General features: G+C 39.2%; 1 protein-coding gene across 1 annotated transcript; it reads left to right on the forward strand.

Annotated features, from left to right (window-relative positions):
• Positions 1-12,507: 12,507 nt before the first annotated feature.
• Positions 12,508-13,185, forward strand: CLDN8 (claudin 8). The gene has a single exon (XM_028113766.2). It carries the CDS (start codon positions 12,508-12,510, stop codon positions 13,183-13,185), a length of 678 nt encoding a protein of 225 aa, XP_027969567.1.
• Positions 13,186-21,551: the final 8,366 nt, after the last annotated feature.

Genomic DNA, 21,551 nt, shown 5'->3' on the forward strand with positions numbered 1-21,551 from the left:
TGATGAATCTGATTGGGTTGTGTTATTTATCGGACATATGCTAATTTTTCCTGTCCAACACTGGACAATCTGGATCTTTTTGGAATTTGTGTCTGTCACAGGCGGTCGTGTGCTACTCAAAGCGAAGATGAAGCTGAGTAACAGAGCATACCTCATGCTACCAGCCTAAACAACACATGACATTGACCTGTTTCCCAAGCACTGGCAGAACCAGAAAAACAAGAGAAAGCACACAATACATTGCCACAGGGTAAATATAGTTTTTTGTCTGAGCAACGATACCATCAAAACAGATTTTCTGTTAGGGAAATGGTGTATCTACAGAAACCAGTTTCACTCTATCCACTTTCTTGTTTCAGGGATCATCAATCGGTGGAAAGATCAGCAGGGGGTTCTAATCCATTGTTATCTCTCCACCAGGCAAACTGGTGCCCTTTGGAGAGTGGAAATCTTGGTATACTGTGTACCATAAGAGAATTTGAGCATATACCAGCCCATCCCCTTTTCTAATATTTTAATAGCACTTTACATCCCCGCGATTTCTTTGATGTGGAAAAACTAATATAAGCAGCTCATAAATTATTAAGGTTACCATTGAAAATGAAGACTGTTTTTGAAAGCAGAGTTACATTTCCTTTGAGAGCCTTTAAAGCTGCTCCAGGTAGTTTACAAATAAATAAATTGAAAGTTTACTTAAGGAAAGATCTAGAAGTTGATATTAAGTGGCTCTAACTACTTTGTCCTCTACTGTGTTTGTGCAACATGCAGAACTGGACTACCATGTTTTGAGACAACCAGTGCAACTCTTCAGGGTGAAATATAATATCAGAGATCACAATGTTTGTTTGTACAGTTTATCCAAGATCTAAGTCCTTCACAGGGCCATTAATTCTTGTAACATTCCATGGAAGCAACCAGCTGGTTCTGCTTTCCTGGCGTTGACGGAGAAACTGAAACATAGGTGGGGCCAGTAACCACTCAAGGAAGGAACTTTCTTGATGGCAATTGATACCTAGGGGTCACTGGGTCTTGACAAGTGGTGAGAAACTGGCAAACTTTGAGCCAAATTTGTTCCATATGTTTTGTTCAGCACCCACACTGTTGGCAATGTTGGAAATTAGAGAGTGCCATTAAAAAACCCAGATTTCTGACTTCATGAGAATGGAGACCACTAGGAACACTAGGGTGCACTCCCATGTGCCAAACATCAGCTGGACTTAGCTTTTCCTTCACTAGGAGAGCATGCACTATCCTCAGTTGTCCTGCTTCATTCCTTTTTACTCACGCCCTGGTCCCTGCAGGCATTTGAGACACCATGTGATACGTCCTATGATTTCACAACTGACTGGAGGGGTGGCTGTAATTGCGCACAGCAACTGTTCTCTTCTAAGTAGCCCACAGGCTCCTTGAGGCAGGGACTGTGCCTTCTTCATGGTTTGGTCTTCAATGCTTAGGACCTTGTCAGTCCTGTAGTCACTGGAGAACTGATACTGCTGACCTCACAAAGGGATAAACAAGTGAAGGACTGAAAATGAGTCAGGCTATTCATTACTGGGCGTGTTTACAACAGGAAACTTTCTCTGTAGATAAAAAATGGACTTGATAATTTTTCCAGAATTGAACTTTGTGGATTGATTTTATGTTTTCTCTTATGACCAATGTCTGACACTCTGGACTCATTGTAATTGGGGTTTCAAGCCTAGAGTCAAGAGTGATAGAGTGTGGCCACAGAACATAACAAGTGCGTCAATGAGTGAGGTGTGGTAAGATATAAAGTTAGACAATGGTCTGTGAGATCAGAGCTTGGGGGTATCAAAATTCAGATATGCTACTCCCTTTGTCTTCTAGTCTATTCACTGTGTGAGTAGGTCTATTCACTAAATAAGTCTGTTCGCTGTAAGTCTATTCTATTCTGAGGTTCCCCACCATGATTTCAGAGAGTCAGCTGTGAATTGCTCTGTGAAGAGAAAAGAATGTCTTTTCCTTTGTGAAATTTGCAGGACCAGGAGATGGGGTGTGTGTGTGTGTGTGTGTGTGTGTGTGTGTGTGTGTGTGTGTGCTAGAATCGGGGCCAAAGGGGAATTTTCCATTTCCAAATTAAGGAATAGCCTAATTCAATTACAATAGTATATATAATTTTTCTAGCATGTGCTAGAAGATCAACAAATGTTACTTAAATGGCGTCTAATCTCAAGTGAGTGGTAAGAACTATATTTGCATTTAGGTAGATGTTACATTCAAAATTATACTTTTTTGTGTGTTACATAGACATATTTTCATGTACAGAACTCAACCAAAGCAGAGTAAAGTAGAATCTGAAAGTCATTCCTTTATGTCCCCACCCATATACATATACACACATCTGGGTTACTACCCCTGAGAGAGCCACAATCCACAATACGAGATGCCAAAAGCATATTTAAATAATGTTAATTTTCTCCTAGTAATGTTTAATGTTTTGTTAATTCTAAAAATAGTTGTTCAAAATAGCATATAATTTGAAACAAAACTGACTGAAAGGTAAAGGAAACACACACGCAGAAATGGTGATCCATGCAAATTTCTAATTATTTTCAAATGAAATCAATGTTTCAAGGTTACAGTTTACTCTGTTCACTGGAAGCCCAAGTAAGTCTCTAATTAAACAGCTCACTGATGGCCTTATCATTAACTCATCTGTAGTGGACATTCATGCTCGTTCCTTTCTGAGTTCAGAGTAAGTCAGAACAAGGCAAATTGATAAAGGTAGCTGAGGCCATTGAGATTGCTATTTAAGTAGCTCAATGCTCTTTCTAAATGAAATCCCTTCCTGGCAACATCATTAACTCATAAGAATTCCAATGTAAAGATGATCAGAGGAGCGCCTGGGTGGCTCAGTTGGTTGAGAGTCAGACTCTTGATTTCAGCTCAGGTCATGATCTCGGGGTCATGGGATCAAGCCCCGCTTTGGGATCTGCTGCTTCTCCTTCTCCCTCTGCTCTTCTTTTCTTGCTACCACTCTCTCAAATAAATAAATAAACTCTTTAAAGATGGTCAGAGAAAACAAAAGTTTCTAAAGACATCAGAACAACTCCCAAGTAGTGGCAGGGGAATACATTTTACTTTTCCAATGAGAGAATGCTTGAAATATACATACAGGCTCTTTTTAAAATTAAAAAAAAAATACATGTTACAAGAGTATTCATTTTTAATAAATTACTTAATATTCTATGTCATATCTTCTCTTCTATTTTTGTTAGCATTTTTAGAGAATAATAATTATAATCAATAATTCCCCAGTACATTGAAATTATATATTAAACAAGAATGGCAGCCTCGGTTCCCAGTCCACCAATATTTGCCATGATTGTTGGAGGGGTATTAGACCAATAGTAAGCAGTAGAAAAATGGAGACTTGTGTACTTAAGAGAGAGAAAGGAGGGGGGCGCCTGGGTGGCTCAGTCATTAAGCGTCTGCCTTCGGCTCAGGTCATGATCCCAGGGTCCTGGGATCAAGCCCCACATCAGGCTCCCTGCTCAGCGGGAAGCCTGCTTCTCCCTCTGCCACTCCCCCTGCTTGTGTTCCCCGTCTCGCTGTGTCTCTCTCTGTCAAATAAATAAAATCTTTAAAAAAAAAAAAAAGAGAGAGAGAAAGGAGGTAGAATAAATAAGAACATGGAAGTGGATGTGCAGAAAATACTTAAGAAACCTCACAAAAGCTGAAGCAAAATACACGGTCCACTGACTATTTTGACCTCCTAGAGGGTATAATGAGAGGCTGCTAGAGCCAAAGCTGAGTATTATTTTAAAGATTTTATTTATTTATTTGACAGAGAGAGACACAGCAAGAGAGGGAACACAAGCAGGGGGAGTGGGGGAGGGAGAAGCAGGCTTCTGCTGAGCAGGGAGCCCGATGTGGGACTTGATCCCAGGACCCTGGGACCATGACCTGAGCTGAAGGCAGACGCTTAACGACTGAGGCACCCAGGCGCCCCAAGTGAGTATTATTTTAGATTCTTTTCTGTTTAGGTATTGACCGGAGAAGGTATGAACAAGTTATATAATGTACATGGAGGGGATTAACAAAATTCTCTCTTCTTAGAGAGCTTTTTCGTTAATCATTTTATTTATCAACAATTTCCTGAGCTCTTACTATGAAACTGGCAATGTTCTAGTAGTTGACGATGACATTAGTGAACGAGACAGTCATTTTGCCTGTAGTGTTTACATTCTATTGGAGAAAACAAACAATAAAAAAAACCAGACAAATACATAAATAAGCAACAAGTAGTTCTCTTGGTTGCAGTATCCTAGTTGGCAGACAGAGTCACCAAGGAAATATCAAGAGCTGGGGCATAGAGAATTCAGTACTCTCTGTGTGATAGTAAGTGAGTACTTTCTATGTTCCTGGAACTCTATGAGTTCTTTGATACAAGAGTGGGTAGAATGGAGATTGCTCCTGCCTTCATGGATTTTTTGGTCCCCTGATCTATAGGACAACATGGGCGGATGACCACTCACACCTGTTATGGGTCTAATGTTTCATTCTGCTGCTGAGTAGAGACACCCTTTCTTGTTCCAAGCTCTTGACCTGGAGGGAGGCCTGGAAGGTGCGACCAACCAGTTTGGTCAAAGGAATGAGGTGACATGTTGTGGCTGAGTGTAAGACCAGAGGGCTAGCTGAAACTGTCTGAGAGAGACTTCTAGAAGCCAGTCCCATAATCACACACAGGTCCCTGGAATAGGAATCCTAAAGAAGATGGCAAGAACAAGGGTCGGAGAGAAGGGGAGGTAAGACAAGACATAGCAGGCTGCATGAATCCAGGAAATTTTGTGCCTACCGGAGACAGCTGACTTGCCTCTACTGAATGTTTACAGGCTCCTGGAAGTGCTTTTAGGGCTGTTTGATTTCATCGAAAAGGTACCAAATGCCTTGGAGCTGCTTTTTTATGGGGATGAAGATGGGCTGCTCTTCTCATCTCTCTGTGCAGTTAACAGTGTGTTTTTTTTAAGGTGAAAAGAATGGTTTGGATCATTGGAGCAAAGTCTTACCATGGAACAAAGGAAGAGCTACTGACCAGATCAGCACCAAACTTAGAACCCTGACTCAGTGCAGCACACAATTAATCATCCAGTGTCTTTTACGGACTGAGCTCAGGGTGAACATTAAGAATATAAAGCAGGGCAAGGCTCCTGCTCTTGAGGAGACCAGGGTCTGCAGTGTTGCAAGAACACCATAAGAATATGAAAACACATAGTTGTTTTATCAAAAGATCCTCAAAAGAAATATTTGGTAGTGCCCTTGCAAGCCCTTCCATTTGACATATGCATAAAGGACTGTGGGATGAGCTTTTGTTTATCATCCTGGAATAGATAAATCTGGTATTTTTAAAGCTGTAAGATCATAGACTGACATTATTATTTTTAATGATTTGGTTTAATATTATGTAGTTAATTGACTCAGAAGCTCTTTCTCCCACTGGCCCCCTGAGTACTGTGCATCTATAAAATCATAAACAACAGCGATATGACCTATAATTCTCAATCCCTGGAGTCTAACCTGGTGCCTATACATAGTGTACTTGTTGGGCAATTGGAAATGTTCAGCAGATGTTTTGAGACATCATTTTGAAAATTTTGCAAAAATTACAACGTTGTCTATAAAGTTTTGAGATGAGAATTTGTACAACTTCTACTTTTCCTCATATTTTCTTTTCTTTTTTTTTAAAGATTTTATTTATTCATTTGACAGAGAGAGACACAGCGAGAGAGGGAACACAAGCAGGGGGAGTGGGAGAGGGAGAAGCAGGCTTCCTGCCGAGGAGGGAGCCCAATGAGGGGCTCAATTCCTGGACCCTGGGATCATGACCTGAGCTGAAGGCAGACACTTCACGACTGAGCCACCCAGGTACCCTTCCTCATATTTTCTTGAAGAGGTATTAGTAAGTCCAGCATGTTGTGATATATTGTAATATTTTGTCTTTTTTGAAATAACTGAAAACCAAGAATGCCATGCACTGCTTGTTCCAATAATATTCTTACTCGTGTGGTCTGAAGTTGGTTTTAAGTAAGGCACTTAATGTCTAACCCTATTAAAATTTGCAAACACTGGTTGCCTAAGGCAGACAGAATCTTAATTTGAATTTTAAGTGGAAAATTAATTGTTTTGTAAATTAATCAGTAACATGGCTTAGCTCTATTTGCCTGGTTAATTACTTTTCCCTGTCCTGTTAACTCCAACTTTACAAGAAAAGTCATTTTTTTGTGCTCCCATATTCACTGTTTGCTCATAAGGTCGTGTGTGGGGTGTGTGTGTGTGTGTGTGTGTGTGTGTGTGTGTGTGTGTGTGTTTCTATGCATGTGACCTTTTCACCCATAAATTTCTGTCTTATGATTTCTCATATTGAACAATGGCTTTTGCTATAGGAAACAAACACCTTATTTTTCTTTGTCCTGTTCAAAATGCTGTTGAAAACCACAGTGTGCAGAGCATTATTCCAGAGAATAGCAAGAGATAAAGCTATGAAATGTTGCAAGCAATGAGTTAGGGTTAGAGCCAGACCTATGACATAGTGGGTAAAGAGCATGTCCTCAGGTGCCTAAAGGCTTGACTTCCTACACTGGCCTTAATCATGAGTCCTCGGGAGAGTTATTTAAACTCTGTAAGTCTTGGTTTCCTCAGTATAATTGATACAGTAATAATACTGTTTTAATAAGGTGATTGGGAGGGTCACACTATAGAATTAATTGTATCACTTAATAATCTTAATTATTAATATAACTTAATTATTGGGTAGTTCTCATGATTAGCATAATAGTGTTAGTAATATTTCTTACAATATATAGTATTAGGCATATGAAGTCATTTTGATGATATTATCCTACGTGCATTTTTCTTTTCTCTTCCTTTTTGTAAGTAACCTGACTTAAGCTTGATGTAAATTGCTATGGGTTCAAGATAAAATTATGAGACGCGCTCTTTTAGGCCCTATCCATTAACTGATGTTATCATTTCTAGTCCTAATTAAGGCCTCTATCAAGCTAAAAATGTGTTTCCTTTTTTAAGGGAGATGATGACTTTGTGTCTAAATTCTGTCATAGATCCTTCATTCTCCTCTTTCAAAGGTGCACAGAAACTGAGGGTTGCTGGAGGAGGGATGGGGTAATTGGGTGAGGGGCATTAAGGAGGGCATTTGATGTAATGAGCATTGGGTGTTATATGCAACTGATGAATTATTGAACACTACATCTGAAACTAAAGGTGTACTATATGTTGGCTAATTGAATTTAAGCAAAAAATAAAAATAAATTTTAAAAAATGTTTAAAAAGGTGCACATCATCCTTTACATTTCAACAGAAAGGATTATTACATGAAATGAAGAGATTTAAAAAAAAAATTGTTTCACAAATAATTCCCCAAGTAACTGTGGAACACAGTTTATGCAACTTAAAACTGTTTATTTTGGCTTTTGGTCAAAGGCAGAAGAGGTGTTAGTGAGTCACTGAAAAGAGCATTCTAGTGAACTAATGAAGGTGACCATGACGTCATATCTTTGTGGGCCACTAATAAGGCTCTGCAAAACACAAAGTGAAATTGCCCTGTATTACAATAAGCCTAGGGCACCAGTACCTGAGGCTGTTCACTTCATTGCACTGACTTTGTTTAATTCTTATTTTAGCCAAAAATATGTTCAGTGGCGGTTAGATTATTAATTAATACCCTGACCAAGTCTGTTATTGATGGAGATGAGAATGGGAGGTTGGTAAGAAAGGAGCACCAATGGCGACTTCATTGAGGGGACTCTGAAGCTCTAAATAAGGAATAACGGTGGTGTGATTGCCCCAGTAAAAATGTCTCTGAATAGAGTATCTAAAGAAATAGAATGCAAATATCAGTGTCTCAGATATTTGGGGAAAAAAAATCACAAAGCTTGGCATTATAAATAGTTTTCAACAACATGCTAGGAAGGAAAAAAAGAGCATGTTGAACAAATTTCACTGTTTTCATTAACTCTGATCACCTGTGTCATAGACATTCTCTTTCTCTAGTTTTGTTGTGGTTGTTTTTGTTATTTTCTTTTTTGGGGGGTGGCAGATATTAGACATACAGGAAAAGACTCAGGCTTTAGGTCCAAATCTGGGCTCCATTTGTGGGGAGTCAGCAAGTAAAAGCTCTGTAGCCTTAAAAAGGCATAGTCTCTGTTGTGTTTTAATGTATTCAATTAGAAAAGGGTACTTTCTGGGGATGTTTTAAACATAAGGTGTAGTGCATATAAGGAATCTTTGACATGGGCAACATTTAATACCCATTAGTAATTATTACTAGCAAATTCCAGCTCCTTGAAAAAGTTTTCCCAGCTCATTAGAATTAGGGCAGTTCATGTCAGTTCTGTCCACAGAAATTACTCGTTAATATCCACACAAAATAATTGCACAGTATATAACTTAATTTTTAAAAGAATTATTTCCCTGGATTTCCAGTCCTTTAGTGGGGATATCATATAGACAAGGCTTGGTAAAGCACACGGACCTGTTTCTTCAAATATGTCAGAATTCACAGCAACTCAGATTTTCATTTTTAAACATGCAGTGGAAAATAGAAGAAAGATAAAAACATTTCAGTAATCATTATTCCATGGTCTATTTTTTATTTACATTTATGTTTTCTTGGGGAGGGAGTTCTGGAATAAAGAGAACTCCTGAGACATTAAGAATAGACCTTTCAGATGTGGATTAATTAATCTGATTTGTTGGTATCTAGATGTCACGGATTGCAGCTTCATCTCCCCCCAAAATTCGCATTTGAAATCCTAATGCAGTGGTTTTTAGAGGTGGGGGTCATTGAGAAGTGATTAGGTTTAGATAGATGAGGTCATGAGGGCGCCACCCTCATGATGGTATTAGTGTCCTTATTAGAAGAGAAAGTGGAGCTCTCTTTCTCTCTTTCACTGCCAGAAAGAGCAAGAAAATGGCCATTTGCAAACCAGAAAAAAAAAAAAAAAAAGGCTCCCCTTAGAACTCCACTGGCTGGTCCCCTGATCTCAGACTTCCCAGCATCCAGAGCTGGGAAAAATTAATTTCTGTTATTTAAGCTCCCAGTATTTTGTTAAAGCGACTTGAAGTGACTAAGACACTAGATAATTAGTATACAGGAAGGAGTTCATAGTGCAATTAACTATAAACCATAGAGGGGGCAAATATGGAGGGAACTGCTAATGGATACAGGGCTTTGAGAACAGAGAACGTGAACAGCTGGTCATCATGAAGGACAAATAGGGTGATATCTCAAGAACATGTAGCAATGCACAATATTATTTTGGGAACCATACACAAAGAGATCTACTGATATGTTCGCTTGTTTTCTCAGGACAAGATGATCAGCCAGGTACAGTTAATTAACAGTGAAAAATAATTAAAAATAAATACAGGTTGAAACTGTCAACACAACAGAGAAAAATAAATACAAAAGCAAATCCAGAAAACAATAGAAATTGGCAACTGCTTGATTGGCAGAAGCAAAGATTATTTCAAGTAGTGATAAGAATTAATAGAAACCCCAGACTAAAGGATTGTTGGTTAAAGATTAATTGCTGTAGGAATAAGGATGACAAAACCAAGGGCAGTCTGACAATGGTATTGTGTGTTATCGTTTATGAAGGGAAAGCATTTGCATGTGTTATGTAGTTATCAGGGCTGAATTTAATTTAGTAAATTTAATTGCTAAACTTAAATCATGCTTCTGATAATATAGACAAAAGAGAGACCTCCAGAGAGTGAATACAGTGGGTCAACATGAGCATGTTTTCTTTCACGGGTTCTTGGTAATCTTTTGCTTCTTCCATAGAAATGGAAGTACAGATTATAGAATCATGTTGGTTGCTCTGTAGTTCTGAATTAAAGAACAGCAAAAATGTTATCAATGTGTTTATTCTCCATCATTGCTTTCTGAATTTCGCAGGCAAGTTAGTCATTTCCTAGAGACATAATATTATAAGAAAAGGCAGGTAAGCAGTTAACTTGACTGTTTAATCTCTGAATTTAGGCCTCTCTGTCCCTAGCAAACTTGGTATTACCATTTTTCTCTGTCTTTCTCATTTCCTACGACCTTTAGGGCACAATTATTTCAAAATATCATGGGGTTAGCTGGATCACTGTGTGATAAGAAACCTACCTGGATGCCCTAGGCTAGTTTCTGCAAGGACAAGCTACCTCTATAATTATTCTAATGTGAACCCAGGGTTGGTTTCTCATTCTGATCCTAATCTTCTGGCCAGGACAATTTCAGTGGTAAGAGTACTAATATTTTTGAAATGAGAAAAATATTTTTTGTGAAGTAAGGTCCAGGTTAAGCTCAATGGAGCTTAAGGAAGGAGAGGTTTGATAGTACACGAAGTCAACAGGTCCATCGGGTGTGCACCTGGGAGGCAGCTCCTATGCAGGCAGAGGCACTCACATATGTAATTTCCTGTTTCTGTCTCAAATTTTCGCACTTTTATGAGGATATTCAGCTATATCTTAACAGAGCTCCTAAAAATATGTCACATGCGGATTTAAAAAAGAAATTTTGATTTGATTCCCTACGTGTATATATATATGTGTGTGTGTATGTGTGTGTGTGTGTATAATATTTATGTAATTTATATTTAGTCATTAGTTCAACCAGCTATGCCACTCCTTTTCCCAGATTGACAATTAAAGATAAAAAATAATCTGCTGTTTTGATTTCAACTATTTTACTGTGGATGACAGATTCTTTCTCCAAGATCAACCTATTTCCTGCTCCATCACAAATCTCTAACTGATACAAGCCTGAAGGAGAAAATGCTAGATAGTTCTGTCAGCATAAGGAACACCCTATAGTTTAGTCCTTAACAAGGCAACAAATGAGAAAATTATTGTAAATATCAAGTGTTAATTTCTTAACTTTCAACCTGTCCCCTCTAATAAATTAACAATTTGGACTACTATCCATTTCTTTTGCTTTATTTGTTTTTCCAAAGACAGTTCATTCTGGCATCTTCCTCTTCCCCTCCCTACCGTGTACCACTTTTGTTTCCATAACCTCTGCAAACTACTCAGATTTTTTGAAACCATTAAAATTTTAAAGTTTAATAAATGAGCAAAAAACACCTTCCCCCATACTCAGAGTTCAGGTCGTACAAGGAAGCAGGGAAGAAGTAAAATTGTAAAGAAAAGACTGTTTTTTGATGTAAAGATAAGATTAAAGTGCAGCTCGAAATTTGAAAAGATTTGAAAAGGAAGGGCACTCCAGGGGATATCCAGGGAAAATTGCTAGCAGAGTTTCCCAAATCAATATCCATGTTTATTTCTGCACCACCACTGTCAACATCGTTATTTTGAGAAGAAACAGTTCAAATTGCTTTACATTCTGGGGCTTCTATCTCCCCCTACAGACATGATATTAAAGACCAGTTTAGTTAATACATAATACAATTCAATTCAAGAACACAGTCACCTTATCCTGTAAATATTTCATATAGAAATATCAGCCATTACATAGACCCAGGACTCTTGTACCATCTACAGAATTCGAGTTCCTCTAGTCTAGGAAGACAGAGCCGCAAAGATAGAGCCACAGAAGAAGATAGATTTGTAAATCACTTCATTGCTTGTTATCATGCATGCTTGCTACATAAGAAAATCATATGGATTAATTTATTGTTTCTGTGACTGTTTCTCTTATAAATCAAGATTATCAGGAAAGTACCAATCAAGTAGTTTTTCTGGCTCAAAAGAGAACAATATGTGTTTGGTACCACGGAGGAGAACAGCCTTGTACATTTAATTACTTTCGTCTTATTTTGTCCTTGGTGTGATCAGTTTCCTGATTTCACCACAGTCAAACTTGCTTTGAAATTGTAGACACATTAAATCAACCACTTGGATCACATGTGTCCCAAAGAATGTGGTTTCCCAGGTATGAGCAATCTATCAATCCCCTACTCTCCTTTCACTTTGGCATTCTGACAGTCCTAGCCAATTTCTTAGGCAGGTTATTTTATTTTATGCCTTGGTCTCAGAAGCTCTTATAAAGAGTTTCAGAATTGCCTGTACAGAGTACACTTTTGATGTTGCAAGAGATTGGTGCATTTCTTGATGATTGTGCAAACATTCGTAATTGTGCCTGCAGGTAAACATATTGCTGTCTTCTTGGAAAACTGAGAAGTACAAAGAATGTTTATGTGCAGGTCCAGTCGTTCCAAGTATCTCTTGTCGGTTTAGACACACCTGGGTTACCATCCCCCTCTTATTGGCTGAGAAAGTTGCCCCACCTGATTTGTAAGTTTACCTGTCCTAGTCAGTGTGTGTGTGTGTGTGTTGGGGGGGGGGGTGGCACTTCAGCCAGCCAACACTGGATTTAATCCAGCTAGAAGTAGCAAAGCAGCTTTGAAAAACCACTGGGCTCTGAGTTCATTACTACAGGAAAACTGTTTTCTCCTGAGGCACAGAGAAACTTGCTCCTACCGGCTCAGGAGTTTGGTGGAATAAAACCCATCCTGGAGGACCATGGCTACCTATGCCCTGCAAATCGCTGGACTGGTGCTTGGTGGTGTTGGCATGGTGGGCACGCTGGCTGTCACCATCATGCCTCAGTGGAGAGTGTCTGCCTTCATCGGAAGCAACATTGTGGTTTTTGAAAACTTCTGGGAAGGACTGTGGATGAATTGCGTGAGGCAAGCTAACATCAGGATGCAATGCAAAGTCTATGATTCCCTGTTGGCTCTCTCTCCAGACCTACAGGCATCCAGAGGGCTGATGTGTGCTGCCTCTGTGCTGTCCTTCCTGGCTTTCATGACCGCTGTCCTGGGCATGAAATGCACCAGGTGCACTGGGGACGACGAGAAAGTGAAAGGTCACATCTTGCTAACGGCTGGGATCATCTTCATCGTCACAGGCGTCCTGGTGCTCATCCCAGTGAGCTGGGTTGCCAATTCCATCATCAGAGAGTTCTACAACCCGATAGTGGAGACTGCCCAAAAGCACGAGCTTGGAGATGCTCTCTACATAGGCTGGACCACGGCGCTGGTGCTGATCGCTGGAGGGGCACTGTTCTGCTGTGTTTCCTGTTACAGTGAAAAGAGCCGAAGCTACAGATACTCCGTCCCTTCCCATCGCACAACCCAGAAAAGCCACCACATGGAAAAGAAGTCACCGAGTGTGTACTCCAGGAGTCAGTATGTGTAGTTGGGTCTAGTTTCTAACTTTACCGATAAAGCCAGCAAATGGCTGAAATGCCTACTGTTTTCTAAAAATGGAACCCAAAGGAACATTGATTTGCCATTCTTAACTGCCTAACATTAATTACAGGAACTGAGCATTGGGTATTTATGATTCTATAAGCTATTTCAGCAGAATGAGATATTACACACAGTGCTTTGATTGTTCTAGGAAGTGCAGTAATATGTTTTCTAAAATGATTCATGCATCTTTTCCTTTCACCAGTTACTTCAAAATGACATTGTTAAAGACTGTATTATTTTACAGCTGTGATTTCTCTATGACACAGCATTATGTATGTAGATCAGCATGATGTTTATATCTCACATAAATAGAGACAGGCTTACAGGGTTCTATTTTAAATGAAATACTGATTCAATACACTGAATAAATAAAATCCAACTATTGCTTTTCAGGGGAGTCGGGGATAAGATTGAAGAACGTTAACATTAATTGTGTAAAAACAGCTTAGTGATTAACGTGATCGATTTATAATGAAGGTTAAAATGAAGGCTTTAATCAGCAGCGTAAAGGAAACTAAATGGCTTTCTGATATCTTGTTTTTCAACCTAGAAGTTATAAATCCTAACTCCTTTATCCTCTTTCCTCAGAGGCATTTCTTTTCTTGTATATTAAATAAACGTCTTTTAAAAGGCAGATATTTGTCAAGGGGCTTTGCATTCAAACTGCTTTTCCAGGGCTATACTGAGAAGAAAGATAAAACCATAGTCTAAGAAACATTAAAGACTTCAGGAAAGTGAATTTTTTTTTCCTCTGAAGTTTTTATGGTCAGGGAAGGATGCATTTTGACAAGAAATCATGTATGTACGTGAATATTTTCATCTATTTGAATATAGACTTTGGGTTTTTATTTTAATATAAATAACAGATAGGACAATAATATGTCTTAGTTTTTAGTTGCTTACCAAAAAACAAAAACAATTTATTCTTTGTATACTCTTTCTGCTTCTAAGATATCTGTAGATACTGAGTTCAAATTGTCATTTCAATCCCTTCAAAAGTAAATATTTTACTTATTCCATTTTTTATTCATTCTTACTAAGGTATAGAGAAATACTATATCTTTGTGTTTCCCCCAAATTTGATGCAACTGATAATTCACTTTGAAAGTTTGTATCCATATTTTTCTAGCTTAAATGACTATATATATGAATGTGCTTTATGTCCTTTATATTAATAAATTGTGCCTTTTATATGTTTGATATTTTTTTCATTCTTTTTTTGTTTATTAACTTGTAAAGAGTTTTTTAAAATCCTGATATTTTCAGCTTTCCAATTTTAAAAAGAGGCCACATTTTAAATATAAAGTTAGATTCAGCATTAATTTTTGAGAATATAAAATACTACATATTATTTAACAACATTATTCCTTATAATCATTGCATCCGTACACTAATATTTGATGCAGACAATGTATTTGTAATTTATTAAGATAGTGCTGTAGGGTCCAACAAATCTCTATACTATAAATATTATGTATGTTTAAGCCATTTCTATAAAAGCTTTCCATAGCTAAAGAAGTTTCTACCTCTGAGAAATAACATTAATTAATACTAGTGGCTAATGTTTTAGGGGCACATATTATATGCTGGGACCTCTACTGCTTTATATGAATTATATCACTAAAGATCATCACAGATGAGGACACATGGGGACAGTTCAGTGATGACCTAACAGAGTCAGGGGAAAGAAAAGGACCATCTGACTTCATAGCGCATGCTCTTTCTCTTCAGGGAAAGTAGATTTTCTTCAGGAGCGTTCAGTTTATCAACTAATCTTTGTATGTGGAAATGACCTGCTTCACTGGTATTAGTTGGGAAAACTTTCAGTGTTTTGTTTTGTTTTGTTTTCCTGGGGTTGGTGATTTCACAAGAGCTAAGTGCTAATTTATCCTAGGAAGGCTTGTCCCCTTGGGTTGCAGCATTCATGAGAGCAGAAAGCAAGGAAAACTGAGTGCATTGGAGAAGTAATCCAATCTTCTAAATACCGGTCTTGACCAAACATCCTCTTTACCTAGAAAGCTCTCCGGAAAGCCCCAAATTCAATTTTTATTTTCCCCTTCTTTTCTCTACAACAGAATTATAACCCTGCTAGTTTTCCTTTGGCACCACCTCTCGTGTGCCTCTGAAATCTTTCTCCAACTTTCCACACTTCCTGTCACCTCAGCTCTTTCCTGCCTGGTTGAAAAAGCCTGCCAGACTTGTGTCACGGCCAGCAGGATCTTCTTGCCCCAGCCCGCCACCATGTTCCTATCTCAATTCTTCCTAAAATGCATCTCCCCCCCATAATCCTTGCAGGAATGCTCCACTGCCAGAAAGGAGGTCGAAATGTCTTAGTGGATGATAACTTTGGGGAGGGAGACAAACTGTGTCACACAGTACCACTGGTATATAACCAGTATGATTACCATTATGAAGCCAATGTCCAGAGACTAGAATAATTCACATGCCAAAAAGCTTCTTCAATATCTTGAAAGAGAGGCACTGGAATTGGAAAATGACTTGATTAGTAGCACATTATGTACAAGAGGACATTTTATAATGTTGTTTTATAATGTAGTTTTATGGAGAAACAAAGTGATGTGATAGAAAGAACACAGAAGACATAGTTTTATAACCTGACCTTAGAGCTGTTTTTGTATTTTTCCCCTTGTTTTTCACTGTACCATCTGCTGCCCCACGAGGAACCCCTTCCACTGATTCTGTATTCAAAAGGACTCTCTCATGCACTGCCGAAAGAGTCATTAGGCTGCACCATGCTAAGTTTCAGGGATTCAGGGATGTTTTTGTTTTCAAGGAATCTATGATCTAATAGTAAGAGGCAAGAGCAAGAATTGTAGCCTTCACTGCATGCCTACCATGTGCTTGGTGCTTTTCTTTCTCTACCATATCAATCTGTGAATTACATATGAGATCATGAGAACACTGTGTCTCAAGATTATGTTATATATAACATCATATATACATACCTGTGTATTTGTGTGTGTGTGTGTGTGTGTGTGTGTGTGTGTGTGTGTGTGTATACACCCCAAGGTAGACCTCACCATCAGTTTTTGCTACACTTTTATTCCCTTTCTCCCCTGTCTTAAACTCTACAAGATTTGCTGCTTCTTAGTTTCTGACATCCATCATTCTTTTTCCCCTTGGAATATATTGTATTTTTCTAGACCCCTGTTGTAGGCCTTGTATTTCAAATTCCCCAGGCCTCCTTCATTGGCCTGAGAAGGCCTCCCAGAGCTGCCTGGATCCCTGTGACCCCTCCTTCCAGCCCTGACCCCACTCCCGCCGTGTGCAACGCAGGGTAGCAGCTGGGACCCAGCCAAAAGGCAGAGCCCAGAGGCCTGCTTTCTTGCAGATCTTCAGGCTCTGACAGATTCTAAGAGGAAAGAACAGGGCAGTATTCAACACTGAGAATAGTGAGAAGGCAGGGATCACTGGTGCAGAGACCCAAGGCCAGGCCTGAAGCTCTGTGCTGGGGGTGAGGGGGCCACAGGGAGACCTGTAGGCTCTGCCTGCCTCACAAATAGTCCTAGGAGGAGGGAGACATTTGTACTCCTGTGTCGTCAAGGGGGATAACCTCAGAGGTCAGAAAAACTATGGGAGGCCCACACAGGGACCGGGTTCCCTCTTATTCTGGGGCCTGGGAGGGTGAGGATACTGAAGGCTGGGAGCTCAGAGGTGACTTCGCAGGGCCCCAGCAGGGAGATGGCAACTTTCAGGTCACTAGGTCACCAGCCAACAATGAGGGCTCCTGCCACGCTAGGGTGTGCTGTGGCTGATTATGGCAACTTAACTTCCACAAGGAAAAGAGATCCTAGAATCATGTAGGGGGTTCAACAGCCAGAAAAAGGAAGTGCGGGCTGAATGCTCATAACTGGCAGGCAACCTTTGAGGAAACAGATCTGCTGGGAAAGAGAGGACATCTTACACAAACAAACAAATACCTATAAGAGCCCAAAGTAGATCCAATTGCAGGATTAAAAGGCTTTTTGTTACTTGAATAACATAGTTTCCACATTTAAAAAAATCTGCAAGGAACGGAGAGTTGAGGGGAGTCAATGTTGAAGTAAGAATTGGATGTTTAGAAGACCAAGTAGAAGACAAGCTCATTACACAGAGCAAACAGAGGAAAAGATGCAATTCGTGAGGAAAAACAGAGGACTCTGAGAACAAATTCAAGGACCTAAAGAGCAAATTTGGAGAGAAGAATGAAGACCAGATGGAAGGAGGAGGAGTCCTTTGATGTGAGAAATCAGTGTTTAAAATGAAAGGCTCAAACTCGCAGATAGAAAGAGCTCTTTGAGGTCCTGGGAAACTAAAAATAAAGTTTGTAGTTAAATTCTTAAAGTGACAACAAAACAAAATGAAAACAAACAAACAAAAAACCCAAGTATGCAAGATTTCACCAACGATAAGAAATTACTTAACAACAATAACCAAAAAAAAAAAAAAAAATCATACTTGCATCCAATATTTCCACCACAAACCTAGAAGCTAGATGGTGGATTACTAAGTAAAGGCCGTGGGAGAGCAAATCCCCAGCCTAAGGAGTCTACTCCCAGGAAGAACCTCATTCCTCTGTGAGTAAGAGAGAAAGGCATTTTGTGGCTAGTCTAGGATCTAGCAACTTTATTCTTCCTAAAGCTAATCTGAAGGCAGTACTAAAGCAATGAATGGGGGAGGTCACTGCAAGGAAGGGAACATGGAAAGGAGGGGAGCTTTGGTCAGCCATGACTCTTGCAATAAACAGAAGGAATTGGCTGGCCCCAGAACTGGGAGGAACATTTGATCCAGGAAACTACTACAAATATGTCACCGTTGGCGTTCAAGTTCAGAAGTACTGCCCTCCCCGTCCTGCAGATAACTGGACTACTTTAGCATGGAAAACAGAATACAAAGTCATCTAACGGTCCAGCCTCAGAGTTGTGTTTTCTTCTGATCTTCTGCTCCAGGCTCCACAGGGCCCATACTCTAGCCCATTAGGCTCCATGTCATTTCTTTGCCACACAGGAATTCTTTACCCAAGACCTTGATTGTCTGCAATGCCCTCATCATCCTTTATCATCAGAGATGGTTGAGCCCTTGAGCTGTTATCCTGGATCCCTTCGGCTTCGCCCATGCACCACCTGTGCCAGGCCAGTCCAGTGTCAGCCGGGTCCTGCTATGAGACAGATGTGTCCCACCTGGCCTGCCTCTCCACCTGGAAAGAAACCTTAGTCTTTCTTAGACTAAGAGCTCTGTGGGTCCCCCTCCTAGTCCCTCAAATCACTGTGGATCATAAATTTTCTTTGCCCTATATTGCTTAATCCCATTGTCTGCCCCTTTCCCTGACTTTTCTTCATATGCCAATAAATACATATGAATGTATTCAAGACAGAAAGAAACTTTTATAAAAATACAAAAAAATCAGGAGAAAAAATATTCCATTTAAAAATGCAGAGAAAAAAATATTCCATTGTAAAAAAAATTAGAGAAAAGAAATACTGCATTCAAAAAATGCAGTGAAAAAAGACAAAAAAATCTAAATTGAACATTTTCTTGACTCAGGAAAGAATTTATACAATCCTTCTTAGCAATGGGCTAAAAGAAAAATTGGCTTTTCTTGTTTTACTTTTAATTTTTTAAAAAGATAGGATAAATTTTACTAGCAGGCAGCAAAACAAAACAAATAGGAAAACCATCCATATACCCACCTATTTCTCACTTGGCTTTTCTCCAGATACCGTATCTTCTTCCTTAACTACCAGTCTCTAAAATCATTAACTTTGTTCCTATCTTTGGTTATTTTTTGCATTTTGCAATTGATATGTGTGTCAGGGGCGGGGTGGGAAGGAAGAAAGCCCATGATTGAAGATTTTTTTCTTTGTTTTTGTCTGCAAGCTAGTGAGAATATACTTGCACAAGAACCGTAAATAAATCTTTTTACCTCTCTCTCTCTCTTATTTTTTTCTGAATTGGACCAGTTTTCTTATGCTTTTATCCCCCCTTAGAGTAGAAATACAGGTAGATACCTGGAGATCCTCTTTGAAGAGGGTACTGTGATTTATTAGATGGTAAATTGTAGAAATGCTTTAGAAATTAAACTGCCCTCCAGCTTTAAAGCAGAGAAGCCTTCTGAAGGCAATGAAGCCTAGTCTTACAGCCCAACTGTGGTCCAACACTGAATCTTGATACAATTCTTTTACATTTATCAAAGGGATAATGAAAAGAGGAAAAAAAAAAAGACTTAGTGTTGGGCTCCATTCTGGTTATTTCTTAATAAATGACAAACTGTCCCAGAACTTGGTGGCTTAAAACAATAATTGTTTGATATATCATGATTTTGTAGGTTAGAAATCCCAGCAGAGCTAGCTGGCCTGTAGATTGACCACAGCTGGTAGCTTGGGTCCAAAGAGCCCATGACGACAATTTCCCTCACTGCCTAGCACTTGGCAATGATGTCTGAAAGTCTAGATTCAGATGGACCCCTCTTCTTGTACATGTGGTTTTAGGGCTTCTTCACCATCTCTTTCCAGCAACATAGTCAGACACGGAGCATGGTGGATGGGAGCTCTAAGGATCCAAGGGAAAGAAACAATACTTTTGATAGGCCTGCTGTAGTTTTTGCCATTTGCAATTGGTCAAAGGCGTCACAGGGTCAGAGAGAGGGAAAATAAACTCTACTGCACAATGGGAGGACCGCCAAAGAACACAGACCATCTTCAATCCACTCTAGGTCCAAGTGAGATTTTAAGAATTGAAAGAGAATTTTTTCTTTCAAATGAGCTCACTTCATGAAACACAGGCACAATTTAAAAGGTGTCTTGTATTTTAAATTAGATAAAAGGTAACGTGTTTTCTATTGGACAAGAGCAGGTGTAAGAACAAATATGAATTAAAAATAAGAGGCTTATTTCTTCCTGTTGAAAATAAGGGAAGAGATTTCCCTCCTCTCCTTTTTCTTAGAGCATTTACTTTAGAAAACTTGTTAAGTGCTTTCTCCTTTCTTTGAAAGGTATATAAATCCTTTAAGTACTAGACAGGCCTTCTGTCAGGTTTGTGATCCAGGAATGTTTTTCTGTAGGACTTGGGAGCTCTCCCTTTTAAATGTAAGCATGAGGGGAGATAGCACCCCATCTCTGGTTTTTGTGGGAGTGTAAGTCTTGTGCCAAGTTGCAAAATGATTAATCATAAAAATATGAGAAGTTTGTTTTTCTTCCGGATAAAGTCATTAGCTAACATAGATGATCACCTTAATTACCAGGCAAATTTGGGATGAACTCTCTGTGAGAAAGGTGTTGTCAAGTCCTTTTGCTTGAGGAATAGCTCTTTATCTCGAAAACATGTATGTAGTGGGTTGTATCCACCTGACTATGTAAAAAGGTGAGCTTTCTTTTTGTCTTTGTAATCCCTTAGCAGATTGCCTGTCATGCACATCACATTCTGATTCAATGCTTATTCAGTAATGAGGGGCACCTGGGTGGCTCAGTCAGTTAAGCGTCTGCCTTCGACTCTGGTCATGATCCCGGGGTCCTGGGATTGAGCCCCGCATCGGGCTCCCTGCTCAGCGGGGAGCCTGCTTCTCCCTCTTCCGTTGTCCTTCCCCCTGCTCATGTGCACGCTCTCTCTCTCTTAAATAAATAAATAAAAATCTTTAAAAAATGCTTATTCAATAATGAAACTGATCTTGGGGCATCTGGGTGGCTCAGCTGGTTAAGCACCTGACTCTTGATTTTGGCTCAGGTCATGATCTCAGCACAGAGTCTGCTTGTGACTTTCTCTCTCCCTCTCCCCACCCTCTCCACTCACATACATGTGTTTGCTTTCTCTAAAATAATAATAATAATTAATAATAATAATGAAATTGATTTCTTTCTCTACTACCTTTGTGGAAAAGTTTCAGGGTGGGAAAATTTTGTTTTTAATTACATTTCCCCAACATAAGCCATGATAAGAAAAAAACACAGATGAGAAAAATTTCCATAATCTAGAAATTTATGCTTGGTAATAATCAGAGATGTTTCCAAATGTTTTGTAAATGGATGTAGAAGCACTACTTACAATGATGGAAATTAGAAACAATCTAAGTGACCCACAGAGAGAGGTTATATAAGAGACAGTGTACCTGTCCACTCAATTGCATACTTTCCTGCTATTGAGGAATCTTACTGACATACATATTGTTTCTGATATAATGTTATGAAAATAGAACAAAACCAGTTTTAAAATTCCATACTCACCACAACCATGATTAAATCTCTCTCTCTCTGTCTCTCACATATACACACACAGATACACACAAACAAACAGCTGGAAAAAATTGATTGAAATGTA

The sequence above is a fragment of the Eumetopias jubatus genome, unplaced genomic scaffold, assembly GCF_037043125.1.
Source record: "Eumetopias jubatus isolate StellerSeaLion01/CBP00866 unplaced genomic scaffold, mEumJub1_p1.0 scaffold_1, whole genome shotgun sequence".
In the NCBI taxonomy this organism is placed as follows: Eukaryota; Metazoa; Chordata; class Mammalia; order Carnivora; family Otariidae; genus Eumetopias; species Eumetopias jubatus.